Genomic DNA, 24548 nt, shown 5'->3' on the forward strand with positions numbered 1-24548 from the left:
ACTGCGCTCCACCGAGCTGCCAGCTGAGCACGGCGAGCCGGAGAACAGTGTTTACTAAGCTCTGAGTCAACTGTCACATGAAACTGCTCTGTCTGCAGCGTTACACTGCGCTGCGACAGTTCGGTGTTGCGAATATGTCAGGGTAAGTGAGTTTTGTAAGAGAGTGAGGCCAAAAAGACCAAAGACGACCAACAGGCGCAAAAAAGAGTGCCAACTGGCAGTTCCGCTAAGTTAGCGGTAGCGTTAGCGTGCTACAGTGCTAGCCCAGATTTGCTTAAGATTTTTGGATGACGCGGCGGCAAATTTCGTTAACTGTTTAGTGCTGGGTTACTGGCTAATGCTGCTGCTGCTTGGCAGTGAGTGTTTCTCACTGGCGGCTTGGTAATGGGAAACAAGTTTTAGTAGAGGTTTGTGTTTTCTTTACACTGTTAGCTGAGCGATAAAGTTTAGCTAGGTGCTGTTTCGTGGTCGGTTTGTAATTACACTGTAGTTAATTAGAGGTGTTAGCTCTGTGAGGCTAGCTGTTAACGTTTTCCACAACGAACGGTTGTTAACTTGTGTAGGAAGTGTTGCCTCAGCTAATTACAGTTATAGCAACTATTTGCAAGCAGTCGGTGTCACCTATCAGTAGTGAGTGGCACCTGGATATTGTGCTTAAGTACATCTCTTCCTCTTTGACAGCAGCTGAGAGAAGATAAGGAGCAGCCAGACTCATGTCCCAAGATTTGGGTGTGAACAACTAGAGACACAATGTCTCTCCTGCTGATATCATTATTTTTAATCTTTTTGCTGGCTTTTGGTGTGCTGTGTGCCATTTTCAGGTGAGGAATGTGTGGAAATTTCTACAGTACAGCGATCATTGTATGGTTTAAACTGCAAGCACTGCTTAATAGATGTTTCCTTGCTCTCCTCATTTAAAGTAGCACATTTTCCCGCTGTTCTAGGTGGCTCGTATGTACCCTGGCTGTGCGATTCTTCCAAACTACCCTCAATGCTCATCTGAAGATTAAATCAGTAGGATTTTTTTCTGTCCAAGGAGTCAGTATCCAGTTTCACCCCCAGCATACTTTGGTAGGACACGTTTTTGTTTACATGACATTTGTGTAGTCGGCACATGCTAAACAACCACTCCCATGTCAATGGTTCACTTCTGAGTTTGTGTACTTTACCATCTATCAAATGTATTTTTTTTATCTTGCTGTAATTCTGTGAATGGCAGGAAATTGACAGGATATGGATTTCAAGTAAACTTCTAAACCAGGATTTACCGTAAGTAGCTTAATGTGTTGCCCAGATAGTCTGAGATAAAACAGTTAGCAGCAAATAATATCATAAGTTGTGTTTCAGGCGATACCTGGCATTCTGTGTTGGAGAAACCAGAGTCCGGTTTGACTTGCAAGCACCACTAAAACCTTTGGTGAAGCAGAGCCATGGAAAAAAGTCGGCGAAGATTTCTGTCAGCCCCAAAACGCTTCGATTCTTGTCACAAGTATGAAGGCTGGCGATAAGTTAACATTTCTTTTTATGCTTATTTGTACACAGTATCTCACTTCCTGTTTTGTATTTCCAGTTGCTGTCATTCCACATCAGCTCCATCAACGTGATGGTCCTAAACCTAGCACTGCCAGAATCTCTATGGCACATGACTGTTGCAGGTATCACCTTGTTACTTGACCACCAGAGTAAAAGGTATTATTTATTTTTGGTTTATAACTAATCTGACTGAATCAATAGTTTGTATTAGTTGTCCAAAATGAAATCCATGTTGAAAAATGTCTTTACAGGTTGGCATGGAACTTCTCGGTTGGACAACTAAGCAGTAAAGTGCTCAAAAGCAGTGAACTGGTGAGTGGAGTAACTGTCACTGAAATAGAAACAGGTGGTTGAATGTTTGTAAATGATGTGCTCTCCATTTTAGGACATATGTTTGGCTGAAGTGGCACTTAGCCTGTTGCTATCTGGAGATGTGAGTTTACCAGAGATGAAGCCAGGTTGTCTGTCCCTGAGTGTGAGGACTCTATTGGCAGAGCTGCACGAGGGGCTGTTCCTCAGTCAGCTCCAGCTTCCAACAGTTTCCCACAAAGAGAAAGATCATGGTGCATTTGGTGAGTAACGTTTGACCTCTGAAATGGAAGCAATGATTTTTAAGTATAGTGTTTATCCATCACATTCATTTGCATTCCTTCTTTTCTCCAAATTGTAATCTATAGTACTGTGCAAAGGTCTTGAGCCACCTCTCATTTCTTTGTATGTTGCTTCCAAGGAGTGAGATTGTTGTAATTTTTCAAAGTGGTCTTGAGCAATACTTCTCCAGGCGTTCTGAAAGTATTTTAATGTTTTTTTTAATGGACATTGGCTGCTTGTTCCCTCATTTTCAGTCCAGTCCTTGTAAATGACCATTTTCAGAGGAATGTTTTTGCTGTTAAACCCCTTAACATTGATCATTCAAGCTTCTTTTTTTTTAAAGGGATGAGCCAGTGTTGTGTCTACACATTGCAGACAACTTAGCAAAGAACCAGTTTTAAACTGTATCTTTAGGCGCTTTATTTGCTCCTTTTTTTTTTTTTATTGACTCTACAAAAAATGCCAAACATGACACAGTTTGGCAAACATAAAATAGTATTTTTGCACTAACAAGGTGATTCCCAGACAGTTATTAGCCAAATATAATGAATATCTGTGCCTGGTGTGCAGTGCGTCCTTAAAAAAACATCTGATGAAACTGCACAGGTGGAGGGCAAATTAAAGTGTGAAGCCTAAAAAAAAAACTGATGAACAGTCTGGACAGACACAAAGGCACATCCCCCGTCTCTACAGACCTTAATAGTATTGTCGTATCATCTTGACAGAGAACAAAACACAAAACAACTAGTGTCCAAAGAAGAGTGTTGAATGTTCTTCCAGAAGCCTGGAGAAGTATTTCTAAAGACTACTGAAAGAAATTACTAGAAAGCTTCCCTAAGTGTTCAAGCTGTTTTGAAGAATAATGGTGGCTATACCAAATATTGACCTTCAAGCTTATTACATTTGTACAGACTCTGTTTTTTCCTTATGAATTGTATTTCCACGCAAGTTTGAACCTGTTTCAATAAATCACTCTACCTATTTCCCATTTTCCTACCAAAAAAATAAAGAAATTATGAATGACCCAAGACTTTTGCACAGTACAGTTTTATCCAACCACTGCAGTTAACTTTCAGTTTATTTCATTCTATTTTTCAAGTCTGATTTGTTGTACTGTTTTGCATTCATAGTTGTACCATCACAGATGGTAAAGTCTTAATAATCTTTTTTTTTAATGATATATTTATTGAATTGGGGGGAAGAACCCTTATGAAAATCACATTTTAAAACTATGTATCCTGCAATTAGTATTGTCAGGTGTTAGATGAATAAAGAACAGTGCCTTGGCTGTTGTACATCCACAGGACCTTCACTCTGTGCTGCCCTTCTTGTTGTTTTTTTCTGCCTTTGCATTTGCATTTGATCTTTTGCGTGTTCTAAAAGTGCCTGGACATTTTCCATCTGTGATATTTTTAGCTGTTCTGCTAACCAAAATGAAAACAAGGTCATATCATAGCTCTTCACTGGCCTCTGTGAGTGTTTGAAATGTCCTTAATGATAAAGTTTTACCAACACAGTCAAAGTAGGACTAAGTTATACATTCATTACAAAAACAGGAGAAAATGTTTGAAAAGCGTTTAAAGCAAGATGATTTTTTCTTCCGTTTCTTTATAGATGCACAGGTCTGTTAGGCCATTGAATCAGATGTTAAAAATAGCTTGCAGTTAAAAACACGAACATAAACATTGCACATACAGTTGAGGCTGGTGGTTCTGTCCATGTAAATAACTACTAACATTCTCACGAGCAAAAAAGAGGAAATGACACGTAACCATAGTATGTATTTTTATAAGAAACATATTTATAGATTAGTAGAAAATAATGCATTAAAGTTGTGTTGTTAGTGATTTAACTTCTCAGTATAATCCCAGGTTGCTCTGCCTTCATATGCAAAATCAGTTGCATTATTAAGAATCCACCTCCACTCTAACAGTTATAATATTAAGTGTAGTCTTAAACAACATGCATGTTACAGAATATTTGAAATCCCGTGGAATATGCACAATGTCAGAAAGTCAACACCTGCGTTTTATTAAAGGTTGAAGTGCTAATTTTGTCTTTCTAACTATGTCATAGATTTTTAAAATTCAAATGCCAGCTTGATAGGCTTGATATTTTTGATAATTCTTTACATAACACTCTAATTTAATTACTCAAATACTATTTCCTTTTAGAGAATGAAAATGATGATTTTATCCAGACTGAGACTGTGGAACGCTTTCATCAGCTGATTCCCCACAAGGTCAATGTGGAATTTGATAACACAAACATAACCCTGTCGATGCACAGCCAGAAACGGTGAGTCACCGTTTTACATCTAGCTGCGTATATACTGTGATCACAGTTTTGCATTAGTTTACTCTTTTAAATGATCTGTTGTTTCAGATATTTTATAACCCTATTTTCTTACTTGTACAGACACCTGAACTGGACTCTAAAGTCTTTAAAGGTCTGCTACGGACGTGACAACGAGCAGCTTCCTCTTAAAAGCTTCACTCCTGAGCTGAGCTTTCCCCAGAGCAGCTTGGAGCTCCTTCTTGAGGGTAAGTGGACAGCTGGGCGCCAGACTTATTGCAGAGAGAGTTGGAAGGAGGAAGAAGTCGTGAATAACACGCTCTTTTTTTCTTTTTCTTTTTTTTTCTGCTGGCAGATGGACTTCTGCTGTCTCAAAGTAGGCAAAGAATTCTTTGTGTGAACACAATCAAGACAACCCTGCAGGTGAGGGAAATGCTTTAAGGCCACATTGCATCGTTTTGTAAATCAGTTACTCAGACTTTCTCCCTCGTGTCTCTGTGAATTTAGGTTACATCAATTGACATCTCAGGGTCAGTCGTCGTCAACACTTGCATCATTCACTACCGTCACCAGGAGTTTTCCCATTGGCTCAATCTATTTCCATGGGAACAGCTATTCCACAGGAAGGAAGCACACAGAAAAAGGCAAGTTGTAAAAGTGAAACTCACATAGTTCGATTGCTGGATTTCTGAAATTAAAATCTTCTTAACACCTTTCACCATCTTCTCTTCATTATCCCTGTTTGTGCATCACTCATTCTCTATTGTTTTTGTCCATTACCTTACCTTGTGCGGTGTAGTCCGTTAGATTATTTGCCCACCCTCCTTTTCCTCAGGCGCCTTCCTCACCTGGATGCTCCCGTGATGATCACCACCTCTGTGTCCAACATCAATGTGTCTGTTCAGCTGGGAGACACCACACCTTTTGCTCTGGGCTTCCTCTCTGCTAATGGAGGTACTTGTTGTCATGTGAAGAGTGCATTATGTTCACAAAAGTGCCAGATGCAAAATAGTTATACAGGAATATTTATTTTAACATGCTCTTTTTTTAAAGATTTACTCATCTACACACACAAAAAAAAATTGGTTAAGGTGTGTAGAATGGAAATTGGACACCTATAGAATTTTCTCAACAGTCAACTTTTCCTTGGCATGAAACTGGAAATAATCAAACCTGGTTTTTGCCACTGTCCAGGATTATTTAGCGTCTGTTTAGTCGGCATAGTTAAGGTTTTACACTTTTCCCATCTGCTGATTGCCAGACAGTGCTCAATGGTAATGATGCTCTATATAGCAGAGTCGGATGGTAAGCTCACCACCTTCATAAGATCAGGGTTGTTTTGAATTATTCCAGACAAAAATTGACCCTCCCACTAGGCCAAAGTATCCAGGAGTTTTTTGTTTTTTAAGGATTAGTACAGTTGCAACCATTAGTTTAGTTTATTGTTACCATTAGCCACTTTTACATATCTAAGAACAGCCAGAAAAATAAATAGAAGTAAAGAAGTTTAGAAAAATAACCCATAATTTTGTGTGACTTTACCTACCTGACTACCTTCAGTTATTCAGCTGAAACTCTTGTAATTCCTGTACTATAGTGGGTTAGATCATTCACCACTTCCCCTCTCTTGCACTAGCAGCAGTTGACATTGAGCCTTCTACCAGGACAACAAGCTGTTAAGAATTACCCATACAGTATGCAGTATTGCAGGTGGATTCTGCTATGTTAAACCCCAGCACTCCATCCATCCATCCATCCATCTTCATCCGCTTTATCCGAGGCCGGGTCGCGGGGGCAGCAGCCTAAGCAAAGAGGCCCAGACCTCCCTCTCCCCAGCCACCTCCTCCAGCTTATCCGGGGGAATACCAAGGCGTTCCCAGGCCAGCCGAGAGATATAATCTCTCCAGCGTGTCCTGCGTCTGCCCCGGGGCCTCCTCCCGGTGGGACATGCCTGGAACACCTCACCCAGGAGGCGCCCAGGGGGCATCCTTGTCAGATGCCCGAACCACCTCAGCTGGCTCCTTTCGATGTGGAGCAGCAGCTGCTCTACTCTGAGCCCCTCCCGGATGGCCGAACTTCTCACCCTATCTCTAAGGGAGAGGCCAGCCACCCTTCGGAGGAAGCTCATTTCTGCCGCTTGTATCCGCGATCTCGTTCTTTCGGTCACTACCCACAGCTCGTGGCCATAGGTGAGGGTAGGGACGTAGATCGACCGGTAAATTGAGAGCTTCGCTTTTACACTCAGCTCCCTCTTCACCACGACGGACCGGTGCAGCGTCTGCATTACTGCAGCTGCAGCCCCAATCCGTCTGTTGATCTCCGGCTCCCTTCTCCCATCACTCGCGAACAAGACCCCGAGATACTTGAACTCCTCCACTTGGGGCAGGAACTCATCCCCGACCCGGAGTGGGCACTCCACCCTTTTCCGGCTGAGAACCATGGCCTCAGATTTGGAGGTGCTGATCCTCATTCCCGCTGCTTCACACTCGGCTGCGAACCGTTCCAGTGCGAGCTGGAGGCCCTCACCCGATGAAGCCAACAGAACCACATCATCCGCAAAAATCAGAGATGAGATTCTGAGGCCACCAAAGCAAAAGCCCTCCGCCACTTGGCTGCGCCTAGAAATCCTGTCCATAAAAATTATGAACAGAACCGGAGACAAAGGGCAGCCCTGGCGGAGCCCATCACCCACCAGGAACGAGTCCGACTTATTGCCGGCAATGCGAAGCTCTTGCAACAGTTGTATAGGGATCGAATGGCCCGTAGCAATGGGCCAGACACCCCATACTCCCGCAACACCTCCCACAGGACACCCCGAGGGACACAGTCGAGTGCCTTCTCCAAGTCCACAAAACACATGTAGACTGGTTGGGCAAACTCCCATGCACCCTCAAGTATCCTCGAGAGGATAAAGAGCTGGTCCAGTGTTCCGCGACCAGGACGAAAACCGCATTGTTCCTCCTGTATCCGAGGTTCGACTAGCAGACGAACTCTCCTTTCCAGCACCCTGGCATAGACTTTCCCAGGGAGGCTGAGGAGTGTGATCCCCCTGTAGTTGGAACACACCCTCCGGTCCCCCTTCTTAAAGATGAGGACCACCACCCCGGTCTGCCAGTCCACAGGTACTGCCCCTGATCTCCACGCAACATTGCAGAGGCGTGTCAACCAGGACAGCCCTACAACGTCCAGAGCCTTCAGGAACTCGGGGCGGACCTCATCAACACCAGGGGCTCTGCCACCAAGGAGTTGTTTAACTGCCTCAGTGACCTCGCCCCCAGAAATTGGCGGGTCATTCCCCTCATCCCCAGACTCTGCTTCCTCCTTGGAAGACATGTCAGTGGGATTAAGGAGGTCCTCGAAGTATTGCTTCCACCGCCTGACAATTTTCTCAGTTGACCCCAGCACTCCTTACCTGAAAAGCTTTACTTTAATTACACTTTGTTTTTACTTTACTTTATTATGTACAAGTCTCCTCTATTCTTGAAACACATTTTCCTTCATAACCTTGTTCTATGGGTAACTGTTAGGCCAACCTCTTTCAAACATGCGTAGATTAGATAAAGTTTTTCCACAGGGCCCTTTTAAATGTTACTCATTAACTTTTTCTACTTCAAGCAGTGACACTAGAAAGAGGTCTCCTTTTATTCAGAGTCACTTGAATTGAAAAAGTACTAAAGACATGGTCTGAAAAGTGAAGCTAGTGCTTAAATGTGGCTAAATGAGTTCTTTTTAATTGCCACAAGGGGACCACTTAGAAATACTTGCTTTCTGACATCAGTAAACCTTTTCCTGATCTCTTTATGGGCACATAGTTTCAGGTCATATCGAATAAAACATGAACATCATTTTGTAAATGGTGGTATTTATTAGAATCGAAAGATTATCGTAGACATTCTCATTGGCTAATAATTTGTAATTCCCAGTTCTTAGCCAGTGTTCTAGGTTACAAGGTTGAACCTACATCTCCCTCTGTGTTTACAAAAAAGAAAGTAAAACTGTGACAGTGTTTATCTTTTATACGGTCTATGCTTAACTTACAATGTTTTTTTATCTGCACACCCTTTGTTTCTTCAGAACTGCGTCATATCCTTGACATTAAAGTTGAGAGTGAGAATCAAGAGTCCCAAAATGTGCACGAACGTGCCTCGCTGTCCTTGGACAATTTCTGGTGGAGAGTGGGTCAGGGGTCTCATATCCAGCAGGCACCCCACCCTCCTGGTAAACATGTATGGGGAGAAGCCCTAATCCTAGACTCACTCAGCCTGCAGGTAGGACTGCAGACAAACCTTTATAAACATTTGTATCTTTCTATACTGATTATTTATTAACCTTTATTTAACCAGGAAGATCCCATTGAGATTAAAAACCTCTTTTTCAAGGGAGACCTGGCCAAGATACTGATGCTTTAGCTATGAATAATAAAGTGGAAAAAATAATATAAAGCTTAAATTCTTATCAGCAACCTTCTTTGAAGTGACTTGTGACTGATATTGTTTGTTTTAAACTTGGGAAATCTTCCAATTTGTCCAACTCTAGATTATATGAGCAATGCAAAATCAGAACATGTGGTTTCAAGTTAAACTGATTTTAAGGATTTCTTCATTAATCTCTTCTCCCTCCAGGGGAGTTTGAACCGACCCCACATGAAGTCGAACAGCCAGCCTCTGAGTCTGAACGTTGAGTCCAGCCTGAAAGGGCTTCAAGTGGAGCTTTCAGAGACCTGTGCACTGTGTCTGTCTCGCTTGCTGTCTCTCATGTGTTTTCCTCGTCATCCAGAGTCACAGCTGCCAGATCTGACTCCATTGTCTCCTTGTAATGACGACACCATAAAACCTATCCCCTCCTCACAACTACACCTGCTTTTTAAAGTGGACTGCTGTCTAGAGGACGTTAATGTCTTCACGCTTTCTAATGTTGCAGGTAAGGAATGAGCATTTTTATTATAATACAGAGCTGTTTGACTGAAAAGACTGTTTTACAGCTTTTATTCCAAATGAAACTTATGTGGCAATAAAACAAATCATCACATACAACTGATAAACTTTTTCAGTGTAATTGCGTAGTAGTTTAAATCATATTAGGACATGTATGCTAAACAGGAAATTGTTTATGTGTAAAGAAAAAGGTGTATTGCTTTTCACAGTTAAAACCACATCCACTGCAAATATGGACTGAAACTGCTATTTAAACCCTACTATGTCTATGCTATGCTATGCTATGCTATCTAAGCTATGAACGGCACTTATTGACATCATAAATTTCTGCTGGCATCCACTTTTGTCACATAGTTTTTCAGTCTAAAGCATATAGAGCTAAAGGTTTCTTTACTCTGTTGGTAGGCTATCTCACAACACTGCAACATTTAGGAATTTTATTGTTTTTTCCTAGTTTTACTAGTTTTTGATTGATGTAACCTTTGGCTTTAGTAAATTGTGAGGAAATTTGTAACTTTTTTTTCAAAATCAAAATTAATCTGAATGAATTCTGTCAGTTACATCTCTTGCTTTATAAAAAAAAGAGAGAGAGAAAGAGAGAGATTTTTTTCTACTGAAGATAATATGTGGCTGCTACTATAGCTCACTTGGTTGAGCAGACAATCCATGTGCTGTTGCAGAGGTCTAGGTACAAATCCACCTTGTGCCGTTTGCGTTGTAGCTTTCCCTCTACTCTCTCTCCCAGGATACTTCCAAAAGAGACCTCCACTTTCTTCTCTTCATTGTTTTCTTTTTTGATTTGCTTCCATTTTTGCCTGTATTATTTCTTCTTTCCTGTGTAGGAGCTGTATCTCTGCGGATGGACACTGTCAGAGTCCTGACCTCTGCTGAGAGCTCTAGGGTGTCTCTGCAGGGGGTCAGCTTGTCTGTGATCAAGACAGTCACAGAGAACATGGAAGTATGTTGTCCCGCCTCTCAAACCATCAACCCTATAGTAAAACTCACCACATTAACGCTGTGGTACCACATCACCACCCACACCATACAGGTAACCACATTTGTTGAATTGAATTTATCTGGACTAAATAAATTTCCATCTCAGCATGCTAGCGGTATTTATTTCAGAGTGTATTAATATGTTGATTTCTTTAATTAGGTTCAATGTGAAGAGGATCTTACTGTCGAATGGACGCCACCAGACCACATGGTCCTATATCAGCACATGACTGAAGGTCAGGCGTGTTGGTTAATGCTGTGTGGAGAGAAAGGAGAGGAAAAGCCAGTTAAACCAGTGAACACTGAAGCTGCCTCAGGTCAGAACAGAGGCCTGTGTTTGCGTGTTGAACTGGGCTGTACTCGTTTAACTGCTCATGTTACTGATCAGAACTACATTCTGCTGCACATGGATGCACTCTCTCTCTCAAAGCAAGGCAGTTCTATGCATATGCGCTCTCCCTCAGTGATCTTCAACTTTGATGGCAACAATATAGTCTCTTTTAATGGCCTAGATGTGGAGACACATGCAGATCTGACTGAAATGCAGCTGCACAGAGACACTTTCCCCTTCCTCACCACTCCTCATAACCGTGTCTGGGTATTGACATGTCCTTCCTTATCTATGGAGTTCCCCTACCAGTACAATTTCTCAAACACATTTGACAAAGCTATTAGTGTGCAGAAGTGGCTAAAAAGTCTCCATCAGTCCCCAACCCAGGCCTCCGCAACCCAACGTCTGCCGCCTGACCTCATCTTCAAAATTAGCCAGTTCTCATTTGTCTTCCTGGACGATGTCTTCGAAATCAAGCTGCGAGACAACTATGAACTGATGAAGGATGAAAGTAAAGAGAGTGCAAAACGTCTGCAGCTTCTGGATAAGAAGGTGGCAGATCTCCGCAAGCAACATGGAGAACTTCTCCCGGCTAGAAAGATAGAAGAGCTGTATAGTTCACTGGAGAAAAAGCATATAGAGATCTACATCCAGCGTTCACGCCGCCTCTATGCAAACACACCCATGAGGAAGTCGCTGCTGACCTGGACTGTTTCAGACTTACAACTTGTCGTCATTGCTGATCAGTCCCTTCATGGCCCCGACAGGGTGAGAGAACAGTTGAGGGACATTGATGGGATCAGTCCCTTCCCCAGAGATGGGCTCCCTCTGGTCGTCCAATGGTGCCGTGCAGTCAAGTTTAAACTAGCTGCATTTTTGGGTAAGAGCACCTTTATATGCCCATTTAAGGCAAAAAACAAAGGATTTTTTTCAAAGTTTTTTTATTGTTACTAGTATTTACTAGAGTATTAAAGTAGTAAAGTATTTACTACTTTTGCTTTGTACCAGTGAGAATTCGGGACTACCCTCGCTACCTGTTTGAGATCCGTGACTGGGAGCTGTCGGGGCGTCTGATTGGCACAGAGCAAGATGGACAGCTGAGAGGTCGGCGCAAACAGACTGTCCCCCTTGGACCACCGTGGGGAGATGTAACAGTCCACAGGAATATGCCACCACTCAAGTTCTACTATGACTTCAAATGTGAGTTATGAGTATAATGTTGGTCAGTGTCCCAAAATCCTGTCTAGATATGCAGAAGAATCTGCTATAATCCTATGACTATGACCAATAAGTGATTTAAAAGTTCAACTGTTTAGACTAAAACTGATGAAGCAGAAGACTGAATTTTCAGGAGTAAATGAGGAGAGAAATGTGTCCTTGTCCTTGAACATACAAAACTAGAACTCTTCTAAAAAAGAAAAGTGTACACTTTTCTTTTTAAAGTATTCGACTACTCGGTGATTATGACTGAATTCGAATTGAATTGAATGTTTCACACAGGAATTGTTACATGTTTTTTTCCCCCAGCCAACATCTCTCTGTACACTATTGTTTGGGGGCCATGTTGGGACCCTGCCTGGACTTTGATTGGCCAGTCAGTTGACCTTCTGACCAAACCCACAGCTGATCCCTCGCCTCTTCTGGCCTGGTGGGACAAAAGTCGTCTCCTTCTGCACGGGCGCTGGGTCATGGACATTGATCAGGCCAATCTTCATCAGCTGGCTACAGAGGTAAAACATTGTTTTTTCTTAGTATTTATGTTTACCCGTGACAGGTTATTATCAATATCAGTTTATTTTTATGTTTTTGGCAGCTTTCTCCATTTTGTTTAAAGTAATTCTTATGTTTTGACACTGTTAGCAATGCCATGATAACCAGTTTACAAACTGTGGGGCAGGAGCCACTGAAGCTGTGGCACAGGTAGCCTGGCAAAAATATAAAGTATATTTTATAAATACTTTACTTTAGATTTAAGATGAACAACATATTTTTTAGGGAAAACAAAACAAGAGTTTTCTGATGATATTGCACTGCCATTTGGTTAAGTTTATTCATGTTGGGTTCTTTATATTTTTAATAAAAACTGAGGGGTGTTTTTGACTGTTGAGGTAGAACATGCTAGAGAATGTCTGAGAATAGAGCTGGGCGATATGAGATTTTTTCATATCACGATATGTTTTTTTCATTTCAGGCGATAACGATATCTATCACGATATAAGCCAAATAACTATATTTGTAAGATTTAAATGTGCCGTTGCTCACAAGTAAAATGTGAAATAATCAGCAGCTTGTTTTTATTTAAATATTTATTTCCCATAATAAGTTCAACAGGGTAGATGTACTTAAGGAACATGAGACTTTTTCAGATAAATAAAGGCAAATATTGCAAACTACACAAAAGCCAGCCGCTAAAGCGTTTAAGTTTCAAAATAGAACAAACGAAACAGACTAAATTGTCAATTCCACTTAGAAACAAAATATTAATTCTAAAAATAAATCTTAGTTTGTGTTACAGAAGAACAGACAAAACTGACTAACTTTTGTCAATATCAAATAAACTGAGAACTAAAAGGAAATTCTCAATCTCTCCTTGTTGTATAGCTTAGCTTTTCAAACAGTTTTAACAGTTACTTTAGTCTGACAAAAGCCGAATGACGAATTAGCGCTTCCAGTCAGAGACTGAGGCTACGTCCACACGTACACGGGTATTTTTGAAAACGGAGATTTTCCGTTTCCGTTTTAAAAAATAATCCCGTCCACACATAAAGGCAGAAATGAAGGAAAACGCTGCTATGAACATGCCAAAGCAGCAGGTGGCGCTAGATTCCTAACCGTGCAGAAATGTTGGCCAATCAGAAGTCTAGAAGCCTCGGTGGGAAAAAGTAAACAAAGCTGCGGCATAGAAGCAGAACCGAGTCGTATGTGTGGAGGGACAGTAACTGTGTGTATATGTAAGCATTTAAACACTGCAGAGAGTAGAATTAACAGTAACAGTATTGTAGAAATTCATTTCACCGAAACAATAACGTGGCGCACAGTGTGACGCATGCACCAGTTTATTGTATTTCCAGACTTGCTTTCGGCACAATTTACAGTGCACGCTACTCTGTTTTTTGTCAGACTTGAAATAGCCGAAATACCTTCACACTACGGAACTTCTATGGCTCTTCCGTTCGACAATCTCTCCGGCGTTGGAACCATCATCTGTTTTCTCTTCGGTCACGCTCGGTTGATTTTTCTAGTCGGCACACTCATTTCCTCCATTACCCGCTGGCTGCTTCCCAAACAAACACACATGCGGCTTGGCACTTGTGCTGTACGTAACAAGTCACGCGACGTGACGCTGCGGCTGTGATTGGTTCGGCTCTGCGCTACTTAATTTGGATTGGCTGATCTTTTTTTTTTTTTTTTTTTTTTTAGAGGACAAGAGCGGCGAGGTCTATCGCGATAGCTTAATTTCTCTATCGAGTAAAAGTTATATCGCGATACATATCGTTATCGTTCTATCGCCCAGCTCTATCTGAGAACCACTGTGCTAAGCAAAATTAGTAACAGGTTAATTTGTTATGATTCTTACAGGATCCCTATAATACCACGGAAAATTTGCACTGGGAGTGGAATAAGCTGAACTTTGACTGGAACCCCGGCCAGTTTGCTTTTAAAGGAGACTTGGATGTAAATGTCAGGACCGCGTCAAAGTAAGTGGAAGCAATAAAAGCAGTGTTTGCAGAGAAACATTCAGTATTAATAAGTATCTTTTTCCAGGTATGATGATATCTGTTTTCTACACCTACCCAACCTGTGTATGACCCTTGATCTCCAATGGCTTTGCCATGGCAATCCCCATGACCACCATGCTGTAATGCTCTGCTGTGCGGAGAACATTGCAGACGTGACCTCAGGACAGCCTCACGACTCTTACAGAGCGTTTCGCTCTGAGAATCTCAACCTCTCCATCACCATGGACCTTAACCAGCATTGTGGCACAGGTTTGTCAAACTGTATTCAATCATCGTTCTATGTAAACTAAATTTACAAACACTTACAAACCAGTGTTTTATGTCTATTTTACTTTTGTGAGTTAAAGGTTTTGTTCTTTTTTTTCTTTGTAGACACTTATCAGCCCAGAATCCTCCTGTACAGCAGCACACTGCGCTGGATGCAAAATTTCTGGGCCACCTGGACAAGCGTATCTCGGCCAATCTGCAGAGGCAAGCTCTTCCATAGCCTCAAGCCAATTCGCAAGAAGCTTGGTCAGCACTACAAGCAGATGTCCTACACAGCTGCCTTTCCACAACTACAAGTAGGTTTTGTTTTGTTTTTTCAGTGTGTGCAACAGCAGCAGTCTCAGGGTCAAAGTTTGCATTTTTCCCATCAAATATGCCTCAGTTTGTAACTGTTCATTATATTAGTGTTTTTCTTGATTATTGCACATTTTATATATTGTGTACCCTTTAGGTGCATTATTGGGCCTCCTTTGCCCAGCAGAGAGGTATCCAACTGGAGTGCAACAAAGGCCACGTCTTCACTCGGGGCACACAAAGACTTATTCCACAGGGTAAAAGCAATTTACTTACAGATGTGCTGGATGCACAACATCACATAAAGTACTCTTCATTAGTTTACATGTGTGCGCTTTTGTGTGTTTGTGTGGTGTCTCAGCTGGCACTGTGATGAGGAGGCTGATCTCTGAGTGGAATGTGACTCAGATGGTTAGTGAGCTCTCACAGGTGACAGTCCACCTGATGGCCTCCACCTGGGATGAGACTGCTGACCACCAGATCAACACTCAAGTGAAGAAGACTCACCTGCTCAGCCTGTCATCCCTTAGCTACCAACGACAGAGCAATCGCATGGAGGAGGTAGCAGCCAGAGCCTAAGGGCTGGAGTTTAAATGTATTTTTCACTGCGACTGCATGAATAATTAATGTCCTTATCTGTATCTTCTTTGTCAGGAGGTGAACACAAAGGATGAAACAAATGCCTCTTATACTCACAAATTGCGTCTGGTGGATCTACGTGCTTCCTGGACAACTACAAACAGAAACATAGCCTTTGGGCTATATGATGGCTACAAAAAGGCATCTGTACTGAAAAGAAATCTCTCCACTGAAGCTTTGAAAGGTCTGAGAATCGACACACAACTGCAGACAAAGAAGCTCAAACGCTCTCCTACCACCTACTCCCCCACCACAGCTCCTACCATACCAGTTGTTGCTTCTGTCAACCGATCAGAAAAAAGTCAAAATGAAGGTAAGGAAGTCACCTGACTAACAAAAAGGCCACGGTTTTAGGCTTTAACATCTATTAACTGATTGCTTTTCCACTTATCTTTCAGGCACATCGATGCTTCAGAAGTTGATTGAGGAGACAGACAAGTTTGTGGTGTTTTCAGAAGAGGATTCAGGTGTCAGCGACCAGCTGTGTGGCATTGCAGCCTGTCAGACTGATGATGTATATAACCGCAACTGGTTTATTGAGTTGGTCAACTGTCAGGTAACTGCAGTAATAACAGCAGTTATATTTCAATAATTTGCCACTTTTCTTCACCCATCATATGATGTTCATGTAGATTGTCACTATTTTTACTTGAAAACTAATCTGTCAAATTTGGATTAATTGATGCAGATTGATTGTCAGGTGTTTATCTTTCAATCATCCTTTGCGTTACTTAGATGATGTTGCGTGGCACAGAGACTGCCGGCTGTGTACTGGTGTCTGCAGCAAAGGCTCAACTGCTGCAGTGTGAGCATCACCCTGCCTGGTATAACGACACCTTGAAGCAGAAGACCACCTGGACCTGTCTGCTGGATGGTATGCAGTATTTTGCCACCATGGAGCCCAACCCATCTGAACAAGAGGACCGACAGTTGTGGCTGGAGGTAGGCTAAGCTCTCATGGGGTCAACTAACCCAGTCGTAGAATTGGGGCTGCAAAGATTCATCGAGTAATTTGAAAAATTTGATTATAAAAGATTCTCGACACAAATTCTCTGCTTCAATATTTTGTTTAATGCACAGCTCTGTTGCGCACCGATGTGATAAACGATATAAACACGAGCAAGGCCTGCAGCAGAAATCTCTTTAGAAAACTCTGATGTGAAGAAAAGCAAACTTTGCTCCAACCACTGCTGTTTGTTTAATACAGTGAAAAATCTGTAGAAAGCCTCCAGAAGCCCTTAAAGCCAGTGACCTAAGGGTCGTTAGGTTGGGCAATTATTTATTATTAATATTAATTAATGTCTACACAATCTCAAAGTCTGTTTTCAGCAGCACAAAAACTTGCCTCCTATTAATGCCAGAAAGCCTTCCAAGAGAACAGAGTAAAGGTTTTAGATTGCATATATCTTATTTTATTTGACTTTGTACTTGAGATTATTATATATTTTTTGCATTTAAGAAAATGTTTTCTTTCAAGAATTAAATTTGTATTTGGCACGTACAAAAAGTTTAAGGGTTTAGCTGTTGTTTACAGATGTTGTCTGCAGTTAAACTTTAAAACATTGGTTTTCATTTAGAAATTGCAATGACAGGTCATTCTGAGTGCCATGAAGTTGTACTGTTATGACACTGTATTTAAAAAGATGACACAAGTAACTGATTAGCTGCTTTATTTTAAGTCATTTCAGTTGTTTTTGCTGCAAAATGAGAAAGTGAGAAATTGACAAAGGGCAGTCTTTGCTGACTGAATAAAGAAATTTGAAAGGCTGTAATTGACATATTTGATGTTTTATAGACTAAACATTTTGTTAGAGAAAAGAATTACCACAGTATTAAACAAGATTTACAATAACTGTCGTTGTTTTTTAACTAAACAGCTTTGTCATAATAGCTTTGAGTTTTTTATTTATTTATTTATTTTAGGTGAAAAACATTGAGGAGCACCGGCAGCGTAACCTGGACTCGGTGCTGGAGCTGATGGAGAGTGGCCAGGCTGTGGGAGGAATGGTTAGCACTACAACAGGTGTGGCCTTTACTGCAGGACACTGAACACACAGTAACTACAGCTGTAAAAATCAATAAATAAAAAACATGACTGAGTGCATGGATGTTTTACATTTATACACTGAGAAAAACCCTTTTACTGTCAAGTCTTCTGGCATATTTATATTTTTGTTCAGAGCTAAAATGGGTATTGTAGTTATTGATTGATTCAAATATTGTTTGATCTTTGATTGCAGATTGGAACCAGCCCGCACAGGTGAACGAGTCTCAGCAGGTTCAGCGTATCATCTCGCGCTGTAGTTGCCGGATGCACTACATCAGTTACAGTCACGACATCAACCCAGAGCTGGCCACTCAGATTAAGCCTCCAGAGCTGAGGAACAACCATGAGAAGGAAGACCTGCTGAAGAAACAGGCTGGTATATGTGACCACCAACAGACCACATATCTTTAAGCATGAGTGCTAATTTTCTAATAAGAGAGTGATTTTTCATTTTTCATTTTTTTCAGGTGCTGTGGACACCTTCACTCTCATTCATCATGATCTTGAGATATCCACTAACCCAGTTCAGTATGCTATGATTCTGGACATTGTCAACAACCTGCTCTTACACGTGGAGCCCAGACGCAAGGTGGGCTAGAGACGCAACAGCTAGCTCATAATTCCCATGGCCTAATAAATGTTTTAGCTTTTGCTGACTGTGTTTCTTCTGTGTGGTGATTCTGTAGGAGCACAGTGAGAAAAAGCAGCGAGTGCGTTTCCAGCTGGAGATTTCCAGTAACCCCGAGGAGCAGCGCAGCAGCATCTTGCATCTTCAGGAGGCCGTTAGGCAACACCTTGCTCAAATTAGACGCCTTGAGAAACAGATTTATTCAAACATCAGGGTAAGCGTGTAATTTAAAGTTAAGTGTAAAAGCCCAGAAGTTACTCACAGCTGACTGTGTTTTTAATTGTCTTTAAGTCCATAAAATTAGTCCTTTGTGACCATCAGTGTAGTTGTTTTACATATCCCAAAGGTCTTGTTAGAGTCAAACAGTAAACCTGAATTGTTACTCTTAATCTTTAAGCACGTGAGGTAATTTTACACATCAGTAAAACTGCATGCTTTATACATTGAAGTGTGAACAGTTTTTTTTTGCATAGAATATTACATTAGTAGCAGTTGTGTCTTCAAGTTTGAAAATAAAGACTATCTGGGTCTGTGGAACTCCTAATCATCTCTGCTTAACCCATTAAAAGCAAAGCACACTGCAATATCTGAGTAACTCGAACACTGGATTTTTATAGCAGCTTGCACCATGTTGGACATGTGACACTGTATTAGTGGAGTGCAGTGCCTGGGTCTTTTAAGTCAATGAAACACTTTGTTTCTTCTTCATCTTGCAGGCGCAATCTGAGGAACTGGGTTGCGATGAACTGAACGAGATTAATGCACGATTGCAGCACCAGCTGAACCAGGAGAAGAATGACATGCAGATGAAGAGTGAAGAGCTCAACATCCTCATCAGGTCTTATGTCAGCACTGATTTGCATCCAGGATAGAGCAGAGATGGCGAAAATTTAAAAAAACAAAAATGTATCTGTTTTCCAGATGTTTTAAGGATTTCCAGCTGCAGCGGGCAAATAAGCTGGAGTTACGTAAACCTCCCGAGGATGTGAGTGTAGTGAGGAGAACAGAGATCTACTTTGCACAGGCCCGCTGGTGTTTGACAGAAGAGGACGGACAGCTCGGTATCGCTGAGCTGGAGCTGCAGAGATTTATGTACAGCAAGGTGAGCAGATGCTGATAATCCATCCAGAGCTTGGAGACATTCCATCTGCCTCTCACCACAGCCCACAAATTCACAGGCTTTAGTTCCTTAGTGCATTTTAAAAACTGGATAAGAGGTTAACAGATGTTATTTGATATTCTCCTGCTGATAAGATCACTGAGTGATAACCACTTTGAAAAATGTCTCCTTGCAGCTGAACAAGTCTGATGATACAGCAGAGCATCTTTTGGAGCTTGGGTGGTTCACAATGAACAACCTGCTACCGAACGCAGCGTACAAGGTAAATAACTTCATCGGAATATTCAGATTAGGCCGAATAGCTTATTTTCACTTGCTTTACATTTATTTACTTTGCTTTTTGGTTGCTGAAGCTTTGAGACTAGCCAGTCCTCTCTTCTACAAACCACTTTGCATTGTGTCACTTTACAACCAAGCACAATGTGACATACATGTAGGGCTGCCACGATTAGTCGACTAGTCACGATTACGTCGACTATCAAAATCGTCGACGACTGATTTAATAGTCGACGCGTCGTTTGAAGCTTTGTAAGATCCCAAAAGCAGGAATAAGTAGCAGGATTTAAGAGTGTAATAACGGACTGAAACAGAAGATGGCAGCACTGCATGTACAAGGATGCCAGCTGCCGTTAAACCCCGAAGAAGAAGAAACTGTGTCCCAGAATTCATAGCGCGGCCCAGCGCAGTTGTCAACAATGGCGGCAGCTAGTTAGTTTTAATATTACTCTTATTATTCTTTCTGGGTCACAAAATAAACGTTTAACATATTTTCAGGCGAGAATGTAGCTGTGTAAACCTCAAATATCTGCTCAGTTTATCAAGACACCACATATTTTCAAAAGCGCTCCGACGTTTTCGGAGACGTCTGTTACCCACTAGCTCGATAGCTAGCCGGGGGCTAGGTCACTAGCGCCGTGAGAACACCGGACTCCCGGCAGATCGTTTTCAAACCCACCGCCCTACTCAGGTTAAACATATACAAGTCACTTAGATAACTTAAAAATTTTATTGTTTGGCTTTTTTCAGTATTTTATTTGTTCCTGAGTAAATCGGCTGAGTTTATTAAACTCCACCGAAACAATCTGCACATTTCATTAAAATGTAATAAACTATCATCTTGTCTTTATTTTTAGTTAGCACAAACACTTAAAGCTGTAAGCTAATGATAGTTATATAAGAGCAGATGCTGCTGGTGCAATAAGCTGTACTTTTACGTTCAATGGATGATGATCTGATTAGTCGACTAATCGCAAAAATAATCGGTGACTAGTCGACTATCAAAATAATCGTTTGTGGCAGCCCTACATACATGGCAGACATCAATTTGATAACTAACTTATTTGTGCCTGGTTTCCTCTGTGCAGCGTTTGAGGGTATGTATACAGCTGGAACAGTGAAGAGAAGTTTCATATTGTGCATGTGCACCTGAGTCATAGACGCATGTTTGAGCCATTAGTTCACTCAACCTTACAGTGTCTGCCTTCTTTCCTGTGTTCATTTCATCAATGAAACATGGTGTTTGTGTCTTTTTCAAACTCAATCTCAGTAGAGCTTTTTCAAATCAAATCACTTTTGTGTGTGTGTGTGTGCATGCGTGCGCGTGCATGCATGCGTTTGAATCTAATTCTCTCATCTCTTTTAGGTCGTACTTCGTCCACAGAGTAACTGCCAGTCTGGACGCCAGTTTGCTTTGCGGATCTTCAGCAAAGTGCGCCCCCCTGTGGGAGGAATCTCTGTGAAGGAACACTTTGAGGTGAGAATGAAGACTCTAAAACACTTTTATGGTGCTTGATTTAATGTTTTTTCTAACACTATTTTGTTTTCATCATCAGGTGAATGTGGTGCCTCTCACCATCCAGCTGATGTACCAGTTCTTCAAACGAATGATGGGGTTTTTCTTCCCGGGGAGAAATGTTGAAGAGGAGGAGGTCACAGATGAAGAAGACAAATTTAGGCTGGTTACTACTGGTATGCTTTTATCAACAGCTGTAATATAACCGTAGCACTTCATCTCCAGACTCTCTGTGTGATCATCAGCCTGAAATTTATACTGCCTAAATGATCAATAGTTTCCATTTTCTCTACCAGACTTGCAGTGTCAAGTTGCTTTTCTGTTATGTCATCCCTCTGAGCTCTATGTAGAGCCTCAGCCACTTTGAATATGACCTTGATGTGAGACTCGGTGGGAGTATAAAGTGTAGAGTCACCCAGAGGCCAGAGAGCTTATTCTAATATTGTCCGTGATACAGGTATCCCTGTCAAACCTCGGCCATTGTCAGAGGACACCATGGGTGCTATGGGTCCCAGCAAAGGTGTCACCCAGGGACTGAACCGCACTGCTGGGGTTAGAAGGTCATTCAGGAAGGCTCCAGAGGTAGAGATGCTGTTTTATGTGTGCTAAAATGTATAGAACTTTATTTTAAGGCAGAGTAAGTAGACTTTATATTTTGTCACTCAGCATCCTGTCGATGACATTGATAAGATGAAAGAGCGAGCTGCAATGAACAACTCATTCATCTACATCAAGATTCCACAAGTGCCTCTCTGTGTCAGCTATAAGGTGGGTTTCTGTGCATAACAGCTGCTACATACCTCTACAGTAAGATTCAGTACCCATTTATTCATTGATTTAAATGCAAAGATCAACAAAAATCATCCATACAAAATATGTTTGACTAAGCATTGTTTAACTGCCAAATATTAGATATTAGAATATAACTAACTTTGTCACCAGGTGAAAATCTTTCTGTTTTTCAGAAACAAAACAACCAATTTTTAACCTCTGACCCAAGCTTGTGTTTGAGATGCATTTTGAGATCGTTGGATCATACATATAAAAACATTCATCTTTAAACGGATAGTAATTTTTTTTAAAAATGCATCTCCTCGTGTGAGGAGAAGAGGGTTATTTCACAGCTTAATACAATAAAGCATTAACAAAGCATTAACAAAGCATAAAGCACTGCTTCATTCTGTTTAATATCAATAAAATGGAGAAAAGCCTAAATGTGATGTCCTCATATGAGCACAGAGGGTCTCACCTTGCACTGGGCCTTAGGTTGGCCCTCAGTTCTGTCTGAAACCATCTTAAAGCCAATCCTCCTTTTAAGCCAACTTTACACTGATAGGCTGCTTACAAACACAAGGTTTGAACAGCAGATGGGTGGTGGCTCATAGCCAGATCTGTGCGACATCATTTAAGAGCTACAATATATTTAAAAGCTTTTGGCTCACAGGTACCCACGTTTGGATTGGTTCCATTTTAAACAGTTAACAGGTGAATCTTCAAAGAAATCTGTGGCTCAAAAAAGATTGTACTGAGCTATGAATGCATCCGACAAACACCCAGAGGTTGTTAGTAAGCATACCATGTTTTCTTTACATAGTTTGCAAACAAACAAACAAACAAAAAAAATAGAGAATTTCTACGTTACACACCAAATCTTTAACCAGCATAGTTTTTTAAACATAGATATAAGAAAATTGAAGCTCAGCTTTAGTACCATTCATTTCCTGCATTGCCCAACCTTGTCATATTACATACAGTGATTGTTTGTGCAAACACTGACATTATTATTTAAAATGCTGACAATGAATATCCATTAAGAGAACAGATCCCCTTTAATCTTGTGTTTGCCTGTGAAATGTTCGTCTCTCAGGGTGAAAAGAACAGTGTCGACTGGAAGGACTTGAATCTGGTTCTCCCTTGCTTGGAGTACCATAACAATACATGGACATGGCTCGACTTTGCCATGGCTGTTAAAAGAGACAGCCGAAAAGCACTTGTAGCACAGGTACATTAACGTTCTTATCTCTTCATTAAAGGACAGGCAGATCTTTGATATTTTTAAACTTGTCTTTTTTGCTCCTTGCTGCTCAGATGATAAAAGAGAAACTGCGTCTGAAGCCAGCTTCGGGCTCAGACTTGAGGGGGAAGGCATCTGAAGGGAAGGCGGACAACAGCCTGCAGCAGCAGGAAGAAGATGAGAAAGCACGACTCCTCATCGGTCTCAGCACTGCAGACAAGAGCTCCGGCAAGAAGAGTATATTCAGACGACATAAGTGACGCCTGGAATTGAGTGGATAGTCGTCTACAGCAGCTGCAGGGAAAAAGTAAAGAGCATCACTCCTGCTTTGTGAATCAGGATGAAAAAGGGGGCACGATGGAATATTTCAAGTGGATTTAGGAAATATCTTACTGTATCACATGAGCCTGCTGATCTTTCTTTTTTTCTTTTCTTTTTTTTCAGTTAACTCCTGTTGTGTCTTAGGTTTGAATCTCAAGCAGCTCCAGGATAACTGGAGTGCCATTTTGACCAAATATAAATTATTCTGTTTATTTGTGTGCCATTTAAAAACTTCACTCTGGTGTCATTAACTGCAACCTTTGGAAAGAACGACCGCTTTGGTTGCACTGAATGTAGCGAGGAAGGTTTACAGTATGTAGCTGGCACTTCACTGTTACTGTTTCCTCTGCTGAAAATCCCAGACCGACATGCTACTTCCTGCGGGCTCAGGAACACGGTGCACTCTGCTTGAAGAAATGACACTTAACTGAAGCACCTGTCACTTGTTTAAAACAAAAAAACAAATCTGATCATAGAATATGTTTTATCATTTAAAGCTTAAAGAAACTGATTGTGGCTGTATGACTGTCGCTGACAGGAAGGCCTTTATCCCCATATAAAATGCTATTTTATATTTTCCATGTTGAATGGTGGCCTGCTTCCTCTCAGTTCACTGTTTTTCTGTACCTCACCTCAGTGCAATATGACAGGAAAAGAGCAACAAAAACATGGTGATGTGTGGTAAAATGTGGCACTTGGTGTGTGTGACAGTATTGTGGCAAAAAAAGAATGCGTGCTGCACCTAACTGCTGAGTGTGTTTTGTAATTTGAACACTAAAGCACTTTTATGCAAAGTATTTTGATATTTTTGTAACCGCGGTTGTTTTCCGTTGAAATGTTGCTAAATCCTGATGTTTGTCACATTTCTGATCAGCCCTGAGTATTTCAATTAAAAGGATCGTATCATGGCCCATTTGTGTCAGCTTATCTCTCAATAAGTGTTATTAGTGTGTGTGCTCGTGTGTGTGTGTTTGGTCTGTTGATCGATCACAGATCTGACAGCTGT

At 41.3% G+C, this 24548-nt stretch overlaps 1 protein-coding gene across 5 annotated transcripts; it reads left to right on the plus strand.

Annotated features, from left to right (window-relative positions):
- Positions 1-6: 6 nt before the first annotated feature.
- On the plus strand, positions 7-24447 carry LOC146654365 (bridge-like lipid transfer protein family member 2). 5 transcript variants are annotated; one of them, XM_085379504.1, is made up of 41 exons: positions 7-142; positions 682-821; positions 945-1071; positions 1220-1269; positions 1348-1489; positions 1571-1689; positions 1785-1845; positions 1919-2105; positions 4299-4422; positions 4543-4667; positions 4775-4842; positions 4927-5063; positions 5219-5373; positions 8494-8687; positions 9042-9339; positions 10196-10401; positions 10510-11560; positions 11689-11880; positions 12208-12410; positions 14260-14378; positions 14446-14669; positions 14793-14983; positions 15139-15238; positions 15343-15542; positions 15636-15933; positions 16019-16176; positions 16356-16562; positions 17544-17643; positions 17861-18043; positions 18135-18256; positions 18354-18509; positions 19012-19133; positions 19217-19397; positions 19591-19677; positions 21058-21168; positions 21248-21383; positions 21665-21789; positions 21874-21975; positions 23075-23209; positions 23296-23528; positions 23666-24447. In XM_085379504.1, exons 2-40 carry the CDS (start codon positions 751-753, stop codon positions 23479-23481), a joined length of 6753 nt encoding a protein of 2250 aa, XP_085235630.1. In that variant the 5' UTR covers positions 7-142; positions 682-750; the 3' UTR covers positions 23482-23528; positions 23666-24447. The 5 variants fall into 5 exon arrangements, with proteins under 5 accessions (XP_085235630.1, XP_085235627.1, XP_085235631.1 ...); XM_085379501.1 differs by having other exon boundaries at positions 23296-24447; XM_085379505.1 differs by having other exon boundaries at positions 5255-5373; positions 23296-24447.
- Positions 24448-24548: the final 101 nt, after the last annotated feature.

This window comes from Rhamphochromis longiceps, linkage group LG14 (genome assembly GCF_057381845.1).
Source record: "Rhamphochromis longiceps isolate RC_006_pf linkage group LG14, R_longiceps_female_GT1.1, whole genome shotgun sequence".
Lineage (NCBI taxonomy): Eukaryota > Metazoa > Chordata > Actinopteri > Cichliformes > Cichlidae > Rhamphochromis > Rhamphochromis longiceps.

Excerpts from the sequence above, each read along its gene's own strand:
- LOC146654365 (XM_085379501.1), top strand. The coding sequence starts at position 751 with ATGTCTCTCCTGCTGATATCATTATTTTTAATCTTTTTGCTGGCTTTT. Across the intron at positions 1,490-1,570 it reads CGCTTCGATTCTTGTCACAA|TTGCTGTCATTCCACATCAG; the intron begins GTATGAAGGCTG and ends TTGTATTTCCAG. Across the intron at positions 5,374-8,493 it reads CTTCCTCTCTGCTAATGGAG|AACTGCGTCATATCCTTGAC; the intron begins GTACTTGTTGTC and ends TTGTTTCTTCAG.